This window comes from Vombatus ursinus, unplaced genomic scaffold (assembly GCF_900497805.2).
Source record: "Vombatus ursinus unplaced genomic scaffold, bare-nosed wombat genome assembly UNPS02014807.1, whole genome shotgun sequence".
Taxonomy (NCBI): Eukaryota; Metazoa; Chordata; class Mammalia; order Diprotodontia; family Vombatidae; genus Vombatus; species Vombatus ursinus.
In genome coordinates, this window is record NW_020954585.1 from 24,094,070 (window position 1) to 24,110,798 (window position 16,729).

Here is a 16,729-nt window from a genome sequence, read left to right on the forward strand (position 1 = left end):
TGCTCAGTGTATTCTGGTAGTAAACCAACTGTCTCCTTCTTGGGTTGTGCTCCCTCCTTGAATAACAGCCATCTTGTAGGCTCCCAACTTCTTTACTTTGTCCTTCAGAGCTTTTAAACTGTCCTCATTCTTATATGTTTGGTGTGCTTCAAGAATTAATCCACACCCCAAATGTGACAATGTCCACACCTCAAATGTAACAATAATTTCTAAATACCACCCACCTGTTTTCATCAAAAAGCAATAAAACAACTGGCCAAACAAATTAGTAAACGACAGCAATGCCAATTAGAAGCAATGACAGCTAGCAACAGTAATTATCAGTGAATTATCAACAAGGCGAACATGTATGTAAACAACTAAAATATGGCAATCATAAGAACAACTGGTATTCTCATTAGCCCTGTCAAATGGCAAGCATTAATATTCATAAGTGATCAAGTAGCACATCAGTTTCAGTTCAACAGAGTTAACTGAGATAAAATTTGAAAGCAATTTAATTCTAAAAAAATTTTTTGGAAGAAATGCAAAACAGAAGAGAGACCACAAAAAAAATAGACAGAAATATTCCAATGGTGGCTTCAGTGGGAAAGAGGAAGGTAAAATATTATTCACTGCTTATTAAAATTGAAAATGGAAGAGGGAATCAGTAAAATCTGAAATTAAAATTAAAAGAAAATCCAAAATGCTATAATTCTTCTGAAAATTAGCCGGTGTTTGTCTGAAGTCAACTCAAGGTAAAAAAGAAAAAAATGAATCAATGAAATATTAAAATGAAAATCCTGAGAAGAGGAAAAAATCATTAGAATAACATGAAAACTTTTGTAATAATAAATTCTCGATCAATATTGTTCAAGTCATACTGTGTAAAAGAAGCAAAGGAAAAACTAATTAGAATGATTTCAAATTTTAAAAATTAATCCTAGAGTGAATTTTCCACTTGTCTGAATGGCTTGATGGATGGATGAATAAAAAAAAAAAAAATTAAGCATTTACCATGTGTTGTTGTGTTAAACACTGGGATACAAGTACAAACAAAGCAGCCTTTGCCTTCAAGGTACTTGCTTTCTAGTGGGGGGGAGGTGGGGAGAACGACAAATGAAGGGGCCCTAGAAAGGCGGGCAGGGCATGCCTACAGTTACCTGGTGGGGTGGTCTGGTGCCAGGAAAGATACAGGGGAAAGCTTAACTTGCAGAGTACTGAGTCGCAGAGGGCAGAGAGAGAGAGAGAGCTCCTCCCATTTCCTACTCTCGCAGTGGGAGGGAATCATGAGTATTGTTGGGTGAGCATTCTAGGTGCAACTCTGGAGCAGGCTCTCAGACCTTGCCCACTGGACCAACTCCAGTATTCCTGGAAGCTCAAGAGGTTTTAGGCCAGGGCCTTTGCCCATAGTGAGCTCCATCAGCAGTTGAATGATGGTTGAGTTTCTTTTAGTATTAAGGGAAATAACTTGCTCCAGATCCACATGGAGGCTTCCCTCTACTCTTGGGGAGATTCACAAGTTATAAAGATTTATGCAATAAAATTGGCAGTCACCTGGCCACCAAGCCAGAACTAGAAGATTCCCACTTAAATGCTTTCCAAAATTTTAGAAATCCCTTGGGGTCATCCTCCCAGGGACATTCTGATACAAAGTAAGCAGAAAAACCTGCTAACCAGCAGAATAAACTCATTTGTAAATGGAGAACAGAAGTAACAAACTACAGTGGTAGGGAAGGTGAGGGAATGGAAAACTATGAAAAAAATGGGCTTTTTTTGTTGAACTCTGACTAAAGAGATAGTAGGGAGGAGAGAGAACTTCTACGAGATCTTGGACTGCTTACCTAGAGAGCATTCATCAAGTTTGTAGGTATCCATATCCCAGGAGATGTTTCCTCTATATTTTCCTGGCAAAAAAAAGTGGGGGAGGAGGGAAACCACATTTCTGAATATGCTTTACCATCATTCACCCTGTGAGGGCTTTAGCGCTGGTCTGACTTATGGAGATGTTCCCCAGAGAAAAAGATCCTCTGATCTTTGTTGGTATTTTTTTCCAGTGTCAGGAAATTAACCGTCATTATTATGGATTTGTGATTTCATTGATTTGGTATTCCTTATATCAGGTATTGATCCACTACTCCTCTTGTGCAGTTTTCTTCCATATCTTCCCTCCTCAGGGTATCTACCCAAAGTGCTGAGGTTTTTCTTCTAGGTCTTTTAACACTCCATAGGTATGTCACATAGACTTCTCTTGGCTCTTACTACATTATAAGCCCATCTAATTTAATTAAGTATTATAATTTTCATATCCAAATTATGGATAAAAGCTGGAAAGATTTTTGAAATCGTCTCTTTTTGCAGAGAGGGGCAGCAACTTGCCTCAAATTGTAGTTTCTCAAGAAATTTTAGAATTCATTTTTCCACAGAATAATACTGTGTAAGTAGGCTAATTAGATGACTAACTATACTATGTTACTTTCCCCATCTCCCAAATAGGAGATCTGAGCATCAGTTGTCTGCTCTATCTACAATCAAGTCCATAACAGGTCACAGGTAAAGCTCTAGCGTGTTACATAACATTTTATGAGTAGTTCTTCCTATCCCCTCACCCCCGAAAAAAAAAAAAGAGTGATAAAACTAGGTTGCATAAAATAATTATTGTTCTGTTCTTTAGGGTAACTAAGATTGGAAGATGATTCGGTTATATGATACTATAGAGCCAAATGTGATTGATGAAGAGTTGCTTAAATTGGCTGTGGAAGAACAGGGGCCTCAAGAAGCAGCAGGACAAGTAGCCAAACAGGAGGGCATTAATTTCAAAGATGTCAGAAGTCTGCAGCTAGATTTTCAAAGTGAGTATTTTGTGTGTGTGTATTTGGTCTTGTTTTGTTCTGTTTAGATTTTATTAATTTTTTTAACATCACTATAGTTTAGGCTTTATGTAAGGAACCTGAACTCCAAATGAAATGTAGATGTAGAATAATTTCCAGTTAGCTACATCAAACTTTGGTGTTTCATTTATAATAATGGCTGGTAGACTTAGGCCACGATCAGAATCTCCCTGGGTACAAAGATATTAGAATAATGGTCATGTTTAAAAAAATAGATAAGCATTTGCAAAAAGGTCCAGTGAAACTTTTGTTTGAGTATCAATGGAATTCTTGGTGATGAATGAGAATAGAGTGACTGGCTCCACATATAAGTATTTCCTAATTTACAAGTAAGGTAGGAAACTAAGTATAAGGAGAGGTCTTTTGTAGAATGTAGGTCAAAGGGAGGCAAAATAGACAACTCTAACCTCTTCTCCTCCCATCCTTCTCTAGGGAAGATTTTCATTCCTGCCCGGATGGGGAAGGAGAAAGTTGGGGCCAGAGGCCACCACTCTGCTTTCCTCAGAGAGCAGGGCTTTGGGCAGGGGTTACGTACATACACATTTGATGAACTTGTTGAAACATTAATAGCAACTGATTTTAAAAGACTGTATGAATGACAAAGTGACAAATAATTACTAAGAGATGTCTAGAAACAATAAGATTGCTCTTTGCACCTCAATTGAGAATTAAGAAAATCCAAGGAACAGAGTTTTCTTTTTTTTTTAATTAATTTATTTTTAGTTTTCAACCATTACTTCCATAAGCTTTTGAGTTTTAATTTTTCTCCCCCTCCCTCCCTACTTCCTTCCCCAAGACAGCATGTAATCTGATATAGGCTCTACATATACATTCCTGTTAAACATATTTTCACATTAGTCATGTTGTAAGAAGAATTAAAACCAATAGGAGGAACCACAAGAAAGAAGAAACAAAACAAAACAGAAGGAAAAAGAAAGAGCAAATAGTATGCTTCGATCTACATTCAAATTCCATAGCTCTTTGTCTAGATATGGATAACATTTTCCATCATGAGGCTTTTGGAGATGTCTTAGATCCTTGCATTGCTGAGAAGAGCTAAGTCTATCAAAGTTAGTCATCATACTACATGGCTGTTACTGTGTACAATGAAGGAACAGAGTTTTCCAAGGCTTCAGTTTGATATTACCGAATTTAGGTGTGTCTTCCAAAGGCTTGGCCACTTAGGGCCTTTGTAAATAACAGAACACTATGAAGGGTAAACTATGGGTCAGTGCATTTAAGTTCAGCAAATGTTTGTTGTGTACCTACTATGTGGGAGGTACAATTCTGACCCAGTATTGTAACACCTAAAATAAGGTAAACTGAGACATAACATTCCAAGCATGACCAATTTATAAAAAAAGCATGAATTTACCAATAAATAAGATCTCAGCTTCCTCAGTAAGCTAAGACCCTAAATGAGGAGGACAATTCTCTTTTATAGAGAATTTTATAGGTTTGGGAGGAGTATAGAATAAAAAACAGAACAAGATAGGTGACCTCATGGGGTTGAGGACAACATGATTGGTTACATAGCTGAGGCATGGGGAACGATATGATTGGTTGGAAGTCTGGTAATGAGGGGGTTCACAACAACTCCCTCCTTCCCCCTTGTGGCTAAGAAGTGTTCAGTGTTTGAGTGAACTTGCAAGGTAGTGGCCCAGACTTCCTGGACAGCAAACCAGATATCCCTTGAAGGATAGCTTGGTGGTGTAATGATACTAGGCCTGACTTCCCTATGGCAAACCACACCCCCCGCCCCCCCAAGGTTGGCTAAATTCCTTGAGGCAAGAATAGGACAGTGATTAGCAAGAGAACTGGCTTTCTAAATTTAACTCATTACAGGCCAGCTGCATTCTGAAGTAAGTTCTGAGACAGAGACCTATGACTAAAGCAGTTACAGGACAAAATCAATTAACTGTAAATAGGATCAATAAAAAAATGGTACAGAATCAATCTTGATCACTTCAGTACGGCAAATATCTTTGTATGCTACGAATTTCCTTTCCATTTCATTGTTAATCCTAGAGCTCAAGGCCACCACTATCAGTCTCTCACAGCTGTGTTTGTGTCATTGTTTTCAGAAACAAATATGTGTAACTTTTATTAGTCTGGCAACAGAAAATAATGAAATTCTGTTTGTCATCTTTCCTGCTACATTAGCCTGCTAGAAAGCCTACGGCACTATATTACCTATGATACAGGAATGTATTACTAAATGTAATGAAACTTGAACTAGTTCCAACTTCAGAAGTAAGGGTTTCATCTTGTAGACTACTCCATTTCCTACTAATACTCCAAATAAAGGTCAAGACCCTTGTGGAGTGAATTCATTAAATCCCCCATCTTGCAGTTCATCATTCAGTAACATGGAGAAAAAAACAACAGAAAAAGCCCTAACTGGTGGCAAACCTCTAGTGCTTATCATCTAGGTCACTTTGAATTAATCACTTAACATCTCTGGGCATCAGTTTCCTCACCTACAAAATTAGGGGGCTACACTAAGAGGCCTAAGAGGTCCCTTGCAACCCTAAACATACGAGCTACAAGCCTTTCAAATGATTCCTGGGCAGTATTAATTAACAGTGTACGTTGCTAAAGACAACAAAGTTGTCATATCTGGTTTGTCTTCTGTTTGCATAACAGAAGGCACCCAATGAACAGGGTCTTTTCCCTTGTTTCTGTAGTGGTCTTCACATTTCAGTGGACAAATACAGTTAGCCTAGAGTGTTGTTTATTGTTGTTATTCATATTGTTGTTTAGCTTTGAACATTTGAATTTAATAAATATATAAATATGCTGATCGAATGGGACTGATATCAATTGTGCTATCTTCTCTGATTTTAGACATCCTCAGGATTGACAATCTATGGCAGTTTGTGAGTCTGACAAAATTACAGCTAGATAATAACATCATTGAGAAGATAGATGGATTAGAAAGTCTAGTTAACCTGGTCTGGCTTGGTAAGGTTGACTTTGTTGTTTCTTATGATCAGATATGATACCACTGAACCATTTTCATGTTAGTAGATGTTAATCATTTTAATCAATCAAGTACCACTCTAGCATCATGTATTTATGATACATTTTATTATTGGTAGAAGGGAAGCCATTAATTTTTAAAGTATATGAATATACTGTGTTTTCAAAACATAATACACATATTCTTTTTTGGGGGGTAGTTTTTTTTTTTCCGGTGAAGCAGTTGGGGTTAAGTGACTTGCCCAGAGTCATACAGTTATTAAGTGTTATGTGTCTGAGGCCGGATTTGAACTCAGGTCCTCCTGAAGCCAAGGCCAGCACTCTATGCACTGCGCCACCTACCTGCCCCGACATATTCTTAGAAATGTCAAAATTGAATGCTGTGTTCCTGACCCCCAAAGAGCAGTCCATTGTAACTGGACTATGGAAGCTACCAAGCGAAAGATAAGAGGGCACTAAATAAAAAAATATTCTTTTCTGGGTGCTGTGCCTTCAGTTGTGGTGGTACCCAGTGTTGAAATAAGGCAAATATCAAGACATCCACACATTTAGCACATTTAGAGGAGTATAAGAAGGATTGTTTACTCTGAGAAACTTCAGTTCAACTCAGTAAACATCTATTAAGCATTAACTACAGTGGTTCTCAAAACTTTTTTTACTCAAGCTATAGTATTATTCTTGGCCAGGAATAATCTGGATTAGAACATTGAGGCATAAGCATGTGACTGACTGAGGGCACACCTAGCCCATGGGGCATTTGAGAACCACTTATCTACTGTGTGTAAGACTTATCTGAAAGCATCTGCCAGGGCACACCAAGACAAAAACCCAGTCCCTTTCCTTTTGGAGCTCACATTCACCTGGAGGCATTCATGTAAACAAGTAAATACGAAATCATTTAAGGAGAAGAGAGCAACTACATGGTATCAGGAAAGGAGGGGGCACCTAAAGTGAGCCTGTAAGGAATCTAAGGATTTCAAAAAGTGGAAGTGGGGAAACAATGCATCCTGAGGAGGCAGAAAGTCTGTGTTAAAGCCTGGCTCTATTAATGTTTTTTAAGTGTATGTATTTATATTTACTTTTTTGTGGATGCTTTCTGTTTCTATCACATTCCTTCTGAATACATCCACCTCCCTTCTCGACTCAGATAGCCATCCCTTACAAGAGTTTTAACCTGAAAGAGGAAAAAAATTCAGCAAAACCAACTACACCATTAACCAAGTCTGACAGTATATACAGCATTCCACAACCCTGGTCTCCCACTTCTGCAGGGAAAAAAAAGAAGTAGATTTTCTCTACTCTTCTCTGAGGCAAAGCTCGGTCACTAAAATTGCACAGGATTCAGTTCCAGTTTTTCTTTACATTGTCATTTCACATATTGTTTTCCTGGTTTTGCTTACTTTACTGTGCATCAGTTCATGTAAGTTTTCCTGTGTATCTTTGAACTCTTCATGTTCGTCATGTCTTATGGTATAGTAATATCCCATTATATTTATGTACGTGAATTTGTTTAGCCACTCCCCAGTTGATGGATACCTACTTTGTTTCCCATTCTCTCATAACACAAAAGTGTTGCTATGAATATTTTGGTGTACATGGGACCTTTCTTTCTATTTTTTTATCTCCTTGGTGGTATGTGATTGAATGAAAAACATTTATTAAGTGTTTATTATGTGCCTAATGCTGAGGAGCCTACTATTACTAGCTATCATTTCTATAGTACTTCAAGGTTTATAAAGTGCTTTAAATATTTTGTCTTCTCATTTTACCCTCATATCAACACTGTGAGATGGTTGCCATGATAATGGCAACCCCATTGTACAGATGAGTAAACTGAGGCTGAAAGCATTTAATTTTCCTATTTGTAGACAAGGAAACTGAAGCTGAGTGAGTTTAAATGACTTGCCCAAGGTCACACAGCTAGTAAGAGGTGAGATTTGAACTCTGGTCTTTTTGACTCCTAGGCCAAAGCCCTATCTACTATACCATCTAGCTGCCACGGTACAAAAGTTAACACAGTCCCTGCCCCTAAGGAGCTTATATTTTAATGGGAGGAGATAACACACTTTGGGAAGTGGTGGCGACAGAGGAGTACTTTGTTCTAGAAGTTTGCAGGGTTGGTAAGAGAGGCCATATGGTGATAAATTGATATATCCCTTACTGAAGCAATGGCAGAGTTGATTTGATCTTGGTTCCAGAACTGATGTGGGGAAGGGGATAGATTGCAAGGGTAATCATGAAGTAGAAAAGCAATCGGGGAGATGGCTAGGGAGCAGGGAGTAAATTGAAGCGTGGTTTGGGCCTTCCTGAAATAGGAGGCCAGGTGAGACTGTCACCAGTCAGGATAACCGAAAGACGTGCTGTCTGGTCCAGGCAAGAATGCAGCTGGTGAGAAGATGGCCTTGGAGTGGGACCTCTGAGTCAAAAGGTATGGACATTTTAGTCACTTTTATAGAATGACTCCAAATTGCTTTCCAGCATAATTGGACCAATTCATAGCTTCACCAACAGGGTGTTAGTGATGCACATAACTTTAAACAATGGATCCAATTAAATGTGTTTTTACAACCTCTGTCTCCCATTCCAGAATGGCATAGCTCTGGTGCCTCCCTGCCTTTGACATCAGAGATAGGAAACCACTAGACATACCTGTCTTAAATCCCGCCCCTCCCTAAAAAGTCATTACCTCTCATTAGCATCCTGGAATTGCTTTTATGAAAGTCTTCCCCCTCGCCCCCATTTGGTGAGGCAATTGGGTTTAAGTAACTTGCCCAGGGTCACACAGCTAGAAAGTGTCAAATGTCTGAGGCTGGATTTGAACTCAGGTCCTCCTGACTCCAGGGCCAGTGCTGTATCCAGTGTGCCACCTAGGTGCCTCTAGAATTGCCTTTATGCATGGATTGATGACAGACTTATGAGTCCTGTCCATCAAACCTGAGAGGAGTAACAAGAACTTAGGGTAACAGTGAACCAAATCAAGGGGTCAGCTTCTGGAAGGACCATCCTGGAACCTCTCCTCCTGCCACGGCCTAAAGAATCTTAGGCTCTAGAAACATCCCTAGTTTAATTTTTTTCCCTCGATTTTCCTAGCATTGTTTCAAGGTATCAACTTGTGTTCCAGGTTAGGAGAAGGGGATGGGTGCTGCCTTAATCTGGAGGTATAAGTTCAGTTGGAGTGGGGAGAGACTTGAGGCAAAGAGTCCAATTAGAATGCAGTTGCAATAGTTTAGGTAAGAGGTAGTAAGCTAGGGGAATGTTGGGTGAGTGATGAGAAGGTGTTTGTGAGAGATGTGAGAGATAGAAACAAATTATAGGATTTGACATCCTATAATGTCATATAATGCCTGTAAAGTCACCAAGAGAAAAGAGGACTGGGAAAGTCTTCTTGCAGGTGGGACTTTAGCTGAGACTTGAAGGAAGCCAGGAGGTGGAGATGAGAGAGAGCATTTGAGGCATAGGGGCAGCCAGTGACAATAGTTCAAAGAACAATAAGGAGGCCAGTGTCACTAGATCACATAGTGTGTGGAGGGGAGTAAAGTGAAGGAGACTGGAGAGTAGGAAAGGCCCAGGTGGTCACGGACTTTCAAAAAGAGGATTTTATATTTGATCTTGTAGGCAATAGGGAGCCACTAGAGTTGATTAAAGGGGTGATTAAGGAAGTACTTTAGGAAGATGATTTTGACAGCTGAGTAGAGCATGAATTAGAGTGGGAAGGGTTCTAATGAAGGGAGCCCATCAGTTATGAGGTGATGAGGGCCTGCACCAGGGTGGGGGCGGTGTCTGAGGAGAGATGAGGGGAGATACATGAGAGATGGTATGAAGATAAAAAACTACAGGACTTGACAACTAATTGGATATGGGGGTGATGGTGAGGGAGAGTGAGGAGTTGAGGATGACACCTAGATTGTGAGCCTGGGTGATTGGGAGAGTGGTGGTTCTCAGGGTATAAGGATGGAGAAGATATTGAGTTCTGTTTTGATTATGTTTTGAGTTTAAGATGTCTATAGCACATCCATTTTGAGATGTCCAATAGGTAGCTGGAGATGTGAGACTCAGGGTCAGAAAAGAGGTTAGGTCTGGGCGGGTAGATATAAGAATCATCTGCATAGAAATGATCATTGAATACAAGGAGGTTGATAAAATTGCCAAGTGAAATAGAATGGAGGGAGAAGAGAAGAGAAGAGAGCCCAGGATAGAGGCCTGGGGGACACCCTTTTGGTGGGCATGACTTGGGTAAAGATCCAGCAAAAGAGACAGAGGAGTAGCTGTCAGACATAGTAGGAAGAGAACCAGGAGACAGCACTGTCACAAATACCTAAAGAGAAGAGAGAATAAGAAGAGGGTGATCAACAGTGTCAAAGGCTGCAGAGAGATCCATAAGAATGAAGAGTGAGAAAAGGCTACTGGATTTGGCAACCAAGAGATCACTGATAACTTGGAATGATGAGGTCTGAAGCCAGACTACAAAGAGTTAAAAGAGTGAGAGGAAAGGAAGTGGAGACACCTGTTGTAGACAGCCTTCTCAAGTTTAGTCAGAAAAGGGAGGAGAGATAGACAATGATAACTAGCATGGATGGTAGAATCAAGTGAAGGTTTTTGTTTTGTTTGAGAATGGAAGAGAGAGGTATATCTGTAGACAGTAGGGAAATAGCCATTAGATAGGGAAAGAGTGAGGATTAGTGAGAGAGTAGGGATGATAGAGGGTGTAATCTGCTGAAGGAGATGACATAGAGTAGGATCATTTGTACACGTAGAGAGGATCGCCTTGGCAAGGGTTGTCTCTTCATGTGAGACAGGGATAAAGTAGGAGAAAGCAGTAGATGGCATCTGAGTGATGAGGAAGAGAGGAAAAGAGCGAATTCTGGTAAACAGCCTCTTTTTTTTATTTCCGTGAAATATGAGGCAAGGTTCTCAGCCAAGAGGGTAGGGAGGGGAAGAGCAATGGGGAATTTTGAGGAGGGATGAAAAGGTTAGGAAAAGGCATTGTAGTGAGTGGGATAGTGAATCAGTTAGGGAGGTATAAAAGAATTGCCTTGCTGCAGTGAGGACCCAGCTGAGATTATGTAATAATCAGTGTGTAGATCCTCTGATTCTGCTTTCTTGTAGTACTTCATATAAATCTTTCCAAATTTCTTCATATTGCTTGCTCATTTATTATTTTAGTGGCATTATATTGATATACTGGGGCAGCTGCGTGGTGAAATAGAGTGCTGACTTGTAAGTCAGGAAGACCTGAGTTCAAATGTGACCTCAGACACTTACTAGCTGTGTGACCCTGGACAAGTCACTTAACCCTCAGTTTCCTAATCTGTGAAATGAACTGGAGACAGAAACAGCAAACCACTCCAGTGTCTTTGCCAAGAAAACTCCGGATGGGTTCACGAACAGTAGTACATGACTGAACGATATCATTTGATGTATCATAGTTTATTCCCAATTATTTCTATCAAATTATTTATCTATGCAAATGACTTGCAAAATAGTAACATGTTTATTATAATATTTAGAAATTTAAGAAGTGCTTTTGTATGTACAGTGTCATGGATCCAATTTGATACAAGCAACCAGGGTCCTTAGCCCGTAAACACTTATACTGCACTTGTGCAATGCTGACATATCATTATATAACCACAGATAATGTAAACTTATGAGCTTGTTGTTGGCATGATGCCTTCTGTGTGTGCTTCTCTATAAATCAAATGAGCACTGGTCAGTAAGAGCACTGGTGAAGGGAGGATGCTTCACTCTTTGTCTTGGCCTGCTGCTGCTGAGAGTAAAGTAATATAACCCCTTATGTCTCCAGTATCCTTCGGTAGTCTGATTGGATCCAGTGAGAACCTGCAGGGAGCTGAGGAGCTCCTGTCTAACAGCTTACTTCACAAGGGAGAGTATAGCTACTGAGTGTCTGAGGCTAAATTTGAACTCAGATCTTCCTGATTCCTGACCTGGCACTCTATCCACTGCACCACCTAGCTTCCCCCCCACCAAAAAAAAATAGATTAGAATTTGTTAGACTACAAATGAAATTCCCAATCCATAAAATATAAAGCATAGTTTTAGATAATCAAGCACAGCATTATGTGCTTGATCTCTTAGGCATAGGTGGCACAATGGATAGAACACAGACCCTCAAATCAGAAAGGCTTTTAATCACATTTGATATCAGTCACTTACTAACTGTATGACCCCGGACAAGTTACTGACCTCTCTCTTCCTTAGTACCCTCAACTGTAAAAATAAGGGAAATGGTAGTGCCTACTTCCCAGGGCTGTTGTAAAGATCAAATGAGATGATAATTATAAAATACCTGATATATTGTAAGCACTTAATAAATGCATGTTTCAGGAAAATTATAAATGTTGGAGAAGATGTGGGAAAATTGGAACACTAATGCGTTGTTAATGGAGTTGTGAACTGATCCAATCATTTTGGAGAGCAATTTGGAACTATGTCCAAAGGGCTATAAAAATGTGCATACCATTTGACCCAGCAATAGCACTTCTACGACTGTATCCCAAAGAGATCATAAAAATGGAAAAAGGACCCACACATACAAAAATATTTGTAACAGCTCTTTTGTGGTGGCCAAGAATTAGGAATTGAGGGGATGCCTATCAATTGGGGAATGGCTGAACAAGTTGTGGTATATGAATATGGTGGAATACTATTGTGCTATGAAAATGATGAGCAGACTTCAAAAAAACCTGGGAAGACTTCTATGAACTGACGCTGAATGAAATGAGCAGAACCAGGAGAACATTGTACACAGTAACAGCCACATTGTGCGATGACTAACTTTGATAGATTTAGCTCTTCTCAGCAATGCAAGGATCTAAGACACCTCCAAAAGGCTCATGATGGAAAGTGCTATCCATATCCAGAGAAAGAACTATGGAGTCTGAATGCAGATCGAAGCATACTATTTGTTCTCTCTTTTTTTTTTGTTTGTTTTGTTTTTTCTTTCTTGTGGTTGCTCCTATTCATTATAATTCTTCTTTACAACATGACTACTGTGAAAATATGTGTAATAAGAATGTATATGTAGAGCCTATGTCAGATTGCATGCTGTCTTGGAGATGAGGGAGAAAATTTAAAACTCAAAAGCTTATGGAAGTGAATGTTGAAAACTAAAAATAAATTAATTAATTTAAAAATAAATAAATGCCTGTTTCCTTCCTTTCTATAGAATGTAAACTCCTTGAGGGCAGGAATTGTTTCATTTTTGTCTTTGTATACCCAGCACCTACTATATATCTGGTACCACTATTTTTATTTAACATGGAGAAAGTGAGAGAAGTATAATTTTTACTTTAGTAATAAAATTGAGATCAATTTAACAAATTTCTTAATTTTTTTATTTTCAGATTTATCTTTCAACAACATTGAGTCAATTGAGGGCTTAGACACTCTAGTTAACTTAGAAGATCTGAGCTTATTCAGCAATCGAATTGCCAAGATGGATGCTATGGACTCATTAGTAAAGCTACAGGTCTTTTCCATAGGGAACAACATGCTTGATAACCTCCTTAATGTAAGTGTCCATGACTCTTGCCAATGTTTCATTAGTAGGATGACTTTTCTTTTAAAGAAAAGATATTTAAATCTTTCGGTAATCACAGCTATCCAAGACTGCTTAGAGATGTATAAAAGAATAAAATATTCTTCATCATATTGGGATGGCTCTCTGGGAGTGGGGAGGGGGAAGGATTCAAGGGAAAATTTAGGCAATATTTCAAAAAAAATTGCTAAAATTTATTTTTAAAAACAAAAAATGAAAAGGGCAGAAAACAGTGGTTGTCTAAGAGGGCATTACTTTTAATTCAAAATAAGGGTCGAAAATCAAATCTGCAGGAAGGAGAATAGAGCATGCAGGTGTCCTCTAATCCCAACCAGTCTGGTTTTTAAGGCAACACGGGCTCAAGCCTAGGTCAGTTCAGGTTTCTGTTCTATAGAGTAAAGATAGCATAAGCTTGATTAGATGAAGTATTTGATAAATTGTGTTCTGGATAATTGAATTTTCCAATTGATTGAGGATTATCTCAAAATCCCTTCTTTGATTTAACTATTGCAGTTTAAAAATGTATCAACTTGGCTTGCCTACCCTAATAATTATATATAGTGAGTGTATATAACATCTTTTTGGATTTGGTAGGATCTGAAATGAAAAATTCTGAAAAAAAAAAACCATTTGATGGTCCAGTACATCCAGTATTTTGATGCAAAAGGTATAGTTATAGGGTAGCATTTATCTGTACTGGGTTCCATGGCATATGGAAATTGCCTCTAAGAATAGGGTTCTTCAAATTTTCTGTAGGAGCTATTTTTTATTTTCCTAATTCTTGAGATGGTCTTCCCTTTCCTACTTTATCCCCTATCAGAAACAAGTGCTGAATTGTTGGTGGAGTTGTGAAATGATCCAACCATTTTGGAGAGCAATTTGAAACTATGCCCAAAGGGCTATAAAAATGTGCATAGCCTTTGACCCAACAATAGCACTTCTAGGGCTATATCCCAAAGAGATCATACGAATGGGAAAAGGACCCACATGTACAAAAATATTCATAGCAGCTCTTTTTGTGGTGGCAAAGAATTGGAAATTGAGAGGATGCCCATCAATTGGGGAATGGCTGAGCAAGCTGTGGTATATGAATGTGATGGAATGCTATTGTGCTATAAGAAATGATGAACAGGCTGACTTCAGAAAAACCTGGAAAGACTTGTATGGTCTGATGCTGAGTGAAGTGAGCAGAACCAAGAGAACGTTGTACACAATAACAGCCATGTTGTGTGATAACTAATATTGATAAACTTAACCCTTCCCGGTAATACAAGGATCTAAGATATCTCCAGAGGCCTTGTGATGGAAAAAGCTATCCACATCCAAAGAAAGAACTATGGAAGTTGAATTGCTATTTTTTTTCTCTTCTATTGAGTTTTGTTTCCTCTTTCTGATGGGTCCTCCTATTGGTTTTAATTTTTACTTACAATATCACTAATGTGAAAATATGATTAATATGAATGTAAATGTATAGCATATATCAGATTGTGCGCCATCTTGGGGAGGGTGGTGGGGAGGAAGGGGGAGAAAAATTTCAAACTCAGAAGCATATGGAAGTGATTATTGATAAATCAAAATAAATTAATATTTAAAAAGAAACAAGTGCTGAAAATCTTTCTCTGCTGGTCCTATGCCCAGAAGAAATGCCATTAAATCTGCAAATGGAAAAGGAGCCATAGACTCAAATGTCATTCGCCAAGCCATGGTCAATTAGGCATATGGTCTGGAGCAAGGTTAGCTCCTGGAGGACCCTTCTTATACCATTCAGGAGCTGTATTAACAGGTTATAGAAATGAGTTTCATCTGACAGAAAGATCTTAAGTATGGAGTCATAGAATCGTAGATTTAGAGCTAAAAGGAACTCAGAGGTCATCTAGTCTAACAGTTCCCTCAGGCTTGACCAGCAGACCACTGTGAGCAACACAAAGGCAGAGAAATATGCTTATCTGAATCAAGGGTGGAACCTCAATGAATCTTTTTTCCTTGTTCTGAATGTGCTTTTCCTGCTGTGGCCTTTGCTTCACTGTGAGATCTTCTATGAGTGTCTCACTTCATTCCCCTCTCAAACTGAAGTATCATTCAGTTTGAGTCAGGCCTTGCATACTATAGCCAGACGTCATGAAGGTGGAGGAAATTTTTGGACAGTATGGAACTGAGGTGAAGGTATAAAATGCTTCATGTTTTGATATTTTAAGTTTCAACATCCCAGGAAAGGATAACGGCTTTTTCCACTCTGCCACAATGATTCATCTCTGTCTGTATTACTCTGCCATGTTATCTCATATTTGTATTGCTTTGTTTAATAAACTAGAAATTTCTTTATTCACCTGTCTCCAAAATATTTTCAGATTTTCAAACATTTATTTCAGTGTACTATCACAAGATGTCTGTTAGTTAACTATTCTTGTTTAGCATGAAATCAGACAAGTTATATCATATTTGTTCATAGCAAATGGTTTCCTTGTGCATTCATATTTAGAAAGATCTGTGTCTTTAAATTGAAATGAGAATTACTTCTGTAGACTAGTCAAGTGATTAATAAGCAGATTTTTACTTTCTTCACTTTCACTTTTGGGGGAGGTATTTTTTTTTATTAGGAAACATATCAAAATGTCATTTTGTAAATTTATCCTACACAGCTCTTTTTCATAGATGTAGTCACTGTCTTTCTTGTTCAGAGTATAAATCTGAGAAACTTGCATTGATTTATTCGGAGTGCTCAGTTTATTTTTTAAAATTTATTTTTACAAGCAATTATTATCTCTCCCTAATAAAAATGCATAGTCCAGAAAAACAAATTCCCACATTGGCCAGGTCCAAATATGTATGTCTCATTCTGGATTTTCATTTATCAACTCTCTGCCAGGAAATGAGTGATGTGTTTCATCTCTAGTTCTCTGGACTCCTGGTTTATTATTTGCTTTAATCAGAATTCTAGAATCTTTCTTGGTTATTTTTCTCTATAATCTTGTAATTGTGTAAATTGTTCTCTTAGTTCTGTTCACTTCACTCAGAATCAAGTCATATCAGTCTTCCCAGTTTCCTCTGAAATAGTCTATTTCGTTATTTCATATGGCACAATAATATTCTGTGCTTTTATCTGGTTATGTAATTCTTCCCCCTTTTGTTCCTCTTACATCAACTAGATTCTCTCTTCCTGTCTTCCCCTTCAACTAGTACTGTTCATTGTTTTTTTTAATTTCCCTGTCTCCCTTCCTTCCTTCCTTCCTTTTTTCCTTCCTTCCTTCCTTCCTTCCTTCCTTCCTTCCTTTCTTCCTTCCTTCCTTCCTTCCTTCCTTCCTTCCTTCCTTCCTTCCTT

The 16,729-nt window shown here is 38.5% G+C and overlaps 1 protein-coding gene across 4 annotated transcripts in view; it reads left to right on the plus strand.

Annotated features, from left to right (window-relative positions):
• DRC3 (dynein regulatory complex subunit 3) overlaps positions 1 to 16,729 on the plus strand; it is a 101,843-nt gene that overhangs the window by 13,150 nt on the left and 71,964 nt on the right. For 3 of the 4 annotated variants that reach the window (XM_027875101.1, XM_027875104.1, XM_027875102.1), the window contains exons 3-6: positions 2,476 to 2,532; positions 2,654 to 2,831; positions 5,718 to 5,834; positions 13,217 to 13,383. In XM_027875101.1, the coding sequence (XP_027730902.1) occupies positions 2,672 to 2,831; positions 5,718 to 5,834; positions 13,217 to 13,383 (444 nt within the window). In that variant the 5' untranslated portion in view covers positions 2,476 to 2,532; positions 2,654 to 2,671. The remainder of the gene's footprint in view (positions 1 to 2,475; positions 2,533 to 2,653; positions 2,832 to 5,717; positions 5,835 to 13,216; positions 13,384 to 16,729) is intronic. The other variant, XM_027875103.1, reaches the window with a different exon arrangement.